General features: G+C 37.3%; 1 protein-coding gene across 1 annotated transcript; it reads left to right on the top strand.

Annotated features, from left to right (window-relative positions):
• The first annotated feature begins 542 nt into the window (after nucleotides 1-542).
• Nucleotides 543-5,365, top strand: LOC104951771 (pro-cathepsin H-like). The gene is made up of 11 exons (XM_010778500.1): nucleotides 543-722; nucleotides 849-954; nucleotides 1,105-1,175; nucleotides 1,854-1,958; nucleotides 2,702-2,788; nucleotides 3,345-3,400; nucleotides 3,510-3,591; nucleotides 3,685-3,753; nucleotides 3,962-4,068; nucleotides 4,908-5,036; nucleotides 5,136-5,365. Exons 1-11 carry the CDS (start codon nucleotides 714-716, stop codon nucleotides 5,212-5,214), a joined length of 900 nt encoding a protein of 299 aa, XP_010776802.1. The 5' UTR covers nucleotides 543-713; the 3' UTR covers nucleotides 5,215-5,365.
• Nucleotides 5,366-5,638: the final 273 nt, after the last annotated feature.

Below are 5,638 nucleotides of genomic sequence, written 5' to 3' on the forward strand. Positions count from 1 at the left end.
TTTACGTGTTTTACTATTCGTGTGTGTTGTTGCAGAACTGTTGGTGGTTTTCGCTTACAGTAGCATATCGTTGAGACCTTGAGACTCATTTAAAGGCAGAGAACTAAACAAGTGTTGTCACCAGGCAGCTTCAACTCAATGTAGCCACAATAGTAATGGCAACATTATGATATACATATGTTTCGTCATGGTGCAAAATGTTCTCATCTCCTTTACTCAAGTAGTAAAACTGCCACACTACAATCATGCATTAGTAAAATGTACTTAAAGTATCAAAAGTAGGCTAAATTAACTGATAATGGGGGGGAAAAAAGGCCCATATTAGCTTCATACTATAGGATTATGTGAAAGTCTAGTTCATACATTCACGTGTAGCCCATCATTTTTCAATGTTATGTTTTACTATTATTTGTATATTTGCTTACTTTGACTACTTGTTGACTTAACTTTAACTCTTTAATGCTTGGTTTGTTATTTAAATCTAGATCAATGCATTATATTTTAATAAGATTATCATACTTTAAGTATGTGGCATTAAAAAAGCTCTCATGTTAAAACAGTTTTTTGTGTTTGCACATTTAGGGAACATGAACATGAATGGTTTTAGGCCTGAATTTAATTTGAACATTTGAAATGTTTATTATTAGGCTGATTTATTAACTTTAACAACTGTATTCTGTGTCTTATCAGAGGAATATCCATTCAAACTATGGATGTCACAGGTATGTACATTATTACAGTGTTAGTTAACATATTGACTTTACAGTAAAAAAATATATTTTGAATGCTTTGATAAGAAGTTTTATGAAAGGTCTTCTGTATATGCTGTTACTTTTTTTGATGTGCAGCACAACAAGGTGTATGCCACTGAGGAGTACTACCACCGGCTCCAGATATTCACTGAGAATAAGAGGGAGATTGAGCATCATAATGCTGGGAATCACTCATTTACAAGTACGGTACAGTTCTGCACAAACCCCTGTATTACATCTCTAATGTATAGATTATTAACAAAGAGTTTACACTCTCCTTTAAACATGTCATATTTTCTAAAGATATAAAAAGCATTCATCTTCTCACAATGTTGTTCATTTTCCAATCTAGTGGGCCTGAATCAGTTCTCAGACATGACATTTGAGGAATTCAGGAAATTGTTCCTTCTGACAGAGCCTCAGGTATGATATTTATATATACTGTTTATATATATATTAGGGCCGGGACTTTAACGCGTTAATTAAGATTAATTAATTACACAAACATTAACGCGTTAAAAAAATTAACGCATTTTAATCGCACTTATTTTTGCCCTGCGGAACGTTTCTCACTGGATGAGTTTCAGGCGTACCGATTATACTGGAGCACCAACTAACGTTCATGACTTCAGACAACAACAAACCACAGTGAACAATAGTCAAACATGAACGAAGAAGCTGATGAGACCGCTTTGGTTGGCCCCGTGGATGGGAAATTTTGTTTTAAAAACGGACGGATGGAAGCGTCGATAAGAGCACGGTTGTATGCAAATTATGCAAAAAGGAATTCGCATATCACCGCAGCACATCAAGCCTCAAATATCACCTCAATGCAAAACATATAGCAGCTAGCGTGGAAGCTAGNTGTGTGACGGCACACTTTATTGACATCTTCTCACTGTTCTCAGGTCAAATATTTATATGTGATTAAAAATGCGATTAATTTCGATTAATTAATTAGAAAACCTCTAATTAATTAGATTAATTTTTTTAATCGAGTCCCGGCCCTAATATATATATATATATATTTTTTTCAAACAACACACTTACTTTTTTACATTGACTTTTGATAGTAATGTTTGGTTTTCGGGCCTGTTGTAGAACTGCTCAGCTACCACAGGGGGTCATCTCAGCATGGCTGGTCCTTACCCTGAGTTTGTGGACTGGAGGATGAAGGGCAACGTTGTGACTCCTGTGAAGAACCAGGTATACTATAATATGCTTCTGAGCAGCCACAACTAACACCTAACTAGAGAAAGAATCGGTATAAGAACTTTGTTGAATTTTAGCACTAAGTTACGTGCTCATTTTTAGTGGAAACTTTTGCAGCACATCCTCCAAGACTTGTATCTCTTTTCAAGCAACATTTCGTATGTAGAAAATGGTGTCCTGTTTAAAATACTTTGATTAAAATGGGAGAACTGAAAAGTGATATAAACCAATGTTTTAAGTGCTATAGTCAAACAAAGAGTTGAATTTTTTATTCTTGTGGCTTGACATTGATACAATGAGCATGATGAAGTGACAAATACAGCAGGGAGAAAAAGGATTTCTCTCTGACTTTAAAGGGGACCTATCATGCAAAATGCACTTTTTGATGTCTTTTATACATAAATATGTGTCTCTGGTGTGTCGGGGAACTCACGCAGCGTCAGAAAATAAAACCCTTTCTCTTTTCCCCCGTACCCACATCTATGAGGGATGCCTAAAATGCATGATCTGTTTGTATTTTGAGCAAAACTCATCATAGACATGTTTTTATATATCTGAGACCCATGATATATGCCTAAAAAAAGCATGATAGGTGCACTTTAAGCTCCGCCACGGACACATAATTCAATTTCCTGTATTCACAAGCAATTTACCTTCATTTGTAAAAAACATAGTGGAGTGCCTCTTGAACATAAGTGAATTACCAGTGGTTAGAGTTAAATTTTCTGTGTCTTCAGGGTCACTGTGGAAGCTGTTGGACCTTCTCCACCACTGGCTGTTTGGAGTCAGTGAACGCTATCGCTACAGGGAAGCTAATCACTCTGGTGAGATCTGCCTGACTATTATTTAGTAATACTCAAGTCAATGACGATTCAAAAGATGTACTTGCAGAAGTCATCTCTGTTGTACGGTCATGGTGGGAAAATTAGCCCCTCAACCCCCGTAGTTTACTGTCTTAGTTTTATTCATTCCTGGATGCATATGGGATCCTGATTAAGTTGTTTGATCTCATAGACACTCAACCATTGAGCCAAGATAGCCTAACATTGCTGTTTGACCGAAATCCAAACTACACTAAATACAAGACATGTATTACTGTCTGACTATGGGAATGTAAGAAAAATGTAAAATGACCTAAAACTAAAGTGTCTATCAAAATAAACGTTCACTCTGCCCAAGTAAGACACATTTCGGGTATAATATGTGATCTTCTTTTGATAACTAATGCAATATGTGTTATCCCCCTGGAAAAGCCCCCCCACCCCTTTGTATACTTCTGATCTAGGCTTTATGCCAGTCTTTTAATGATCCTACATAGTCCTATAAGTACAGTATAATTGCTTTGCATGAAATGATAATGCAATTTGTTTTATGTTCCAGTCCGAGCAGCAGCTGATAGACTGTGCTCAAGACTTCAACAACCAGGGATGCATGGGGTAAGTTTTACTCCTTAGTTGTTTTTGGAGTAATAGCTATATACATATAAAGCATTATAAGTCACACTTAAAATTAATACACTTGTGTATTAAACTCTATTTGTTTCAGTGGCCTCCCCAGCCAGGCATTTGAGTACATCAAATACAACAATGGTCTCATGACAGAGGAGGACTACCCCTACAAAGGCTATGTATGAGTTCTCTGGAGTAATGTCTCATTGTATAAATACTTTCTTTGACAAAAGGAATTCTCAATCTGTACATTTTTGTCTTTCCTTTCTTAGGACGACACTTGCCATTTTGAGCCTGCTCTTGCAGCTGCTTTTGTCCTGGATGTAGTCAACATAACAAGTGTGAGTGAACAAGTGTATACATCTGAATCTATATTATCAGCAGAAATGACTGCTAATTGTATGATAACTGTGTGACATTGTGCCACTGCCTTGAGTACTTACAGTTACAGTTCACTATACTGGACTGCCAACTATTTAATCACAACTCCTAACTGCATTGTGCTTTTCATTTTGGCATTAAACTTGCTTTTGCTTTTCTAATTGACAGTACGATGAAAAGGCCATGGTTGATGCTGTTGCCCGGCTCAACCCTGTGTCGTTCGGCTTTGAAGTCACGGCTGATTTTATGCACTACAAAGAAGGAGTTTACACAAGGTGAGCTAAGGACCATGAAAAGCACATGTTTTTATGTTTGTGTATTTATTGTCTTTTATGTGGTTCAAACTCTTCAGAGGAATGTGGGGCCCTGTTGTTTCGGCCCATTTTGCACTATGAAAATATGTATGATACAATAATGGGATTTTGTGTAGTAATCCTCCAGCACCAGATGTATTTAATCATGAAAGAGGATTATGAAACTAGCAGAGCTACCAGTGAAATCTGCAAATCTTACTCATGGTTGTTTGCAGGATGTGACAGAGAAGCTGCTTGCACCTCAAAGCACAACACATATCTTTAGACTTTTGTTTGATTTGGTGCTTTAAATGTCTGGTTTTGTCATTATAAAATCCAGATATAATCAGTTTAATATGATATCAAACATAGAAACCAGCATTCTCTGCAAGTTTTTTAATGAAACGTTTTCTAAAACTATTATTTCATCATCAGAAATCATTGTTTTCTTCCGATCTCCTTATCGTTTTGACGTCTAAATTGCTGCAGTGCAACCTTCATCTTCAACATGCTAATAAGGAGCTTTTTATCTGTGCCCACTGTTTGTCTGATGGCTCATTTGTTATGGTACCTTCAGTTAAGAGTGCTTGTGAATAACTTCATTCAACTTTCTGTCCTCTCTATAGCTGTGCTTTTTACTCTTTGGCTCTCTTTTTCATGGCTCTGTCACAAACAGGCATGAAAATATTTATAGAAACGGCTACAAAACCCAACTTCACATAGGCAGGCTATGATATGATATTGATGAGAACAGTAGCCCATTCACCCTACATAAGACATGTACTCTATTCATGTTTAAAGCATCAGCGTTGTGTGTTTAGCACCCAGTGTAAGAGCACCGCAGACATGGTGAATCATGCAGTCCTGGCTGTGGGTTACGGCACTGAAGAGAACGGCACGCCATATTGGATTGTGAAGAACTCTTGGGGTCCAGCCTGGGGAGTGGACGGGTAAATATAGTCTCTGTGTGTGTCTGCTTGTGTTTTGGTCCAACCATTTGTTAGAGACTCCTGGATCATTGACACCTTTCTTTTTCTTTATTCAATCAGGTACTTTTTGATCGAGCAAGGGAAAAACATGTGCGGACTGGCTGCATGTGCTTCCTACCCTCTCCCTTTAGTAACATGAGGAGTAGCATCACAACAAAGTGGAGGATTGATACATCTCAGGATGGGATGTGATGCCTGTGCTTTCCTGTTTCCTGTTTGTGTTTTATGGAGAAGTTTGATTTCTCAATGTAATGTTAATATTGTTACAAAAATTAAAATGTGTCATATAATGCCTGTCTGGGGCTTTCAGTTTTTTCTATTGTGGTAACTATGGGGCGCCTTTTATTCATTATTTGTGTTTTCTACAATTTTATTTGATTATGTCCTGTCTGTGGAGCGCTTTGAGACCGTTAGTTATGTGAGATGCATGGTGTCACGCTAAGTGATGGACATCCCTGTGGATCTCTCAGATAATGTTATGGCCAATCATCCATGTGTTATTTATTTAATGTTTCAGTCAGTGGCCTCTTTATGGGTCCCTAAAGACAAAATGAGCTGTGTAA

The sequence above is a fragment of the Notothenia coriiceps genome, unplaced genomic scaffold, assembly GCF_000735185.1.
Source record: "Notothenia coriiceps isolate Sejong01 unplaced genomic scaffold, NC01 NC01_scaffold00019111, whole genome shotgun sequence".
Taxonomy (NCBI): Eukaryota; Metazoa; Chordata; class Actinopteri; order Perciformes; family Nototheniidae; genus Notothenia; species Notothenia coriiceps.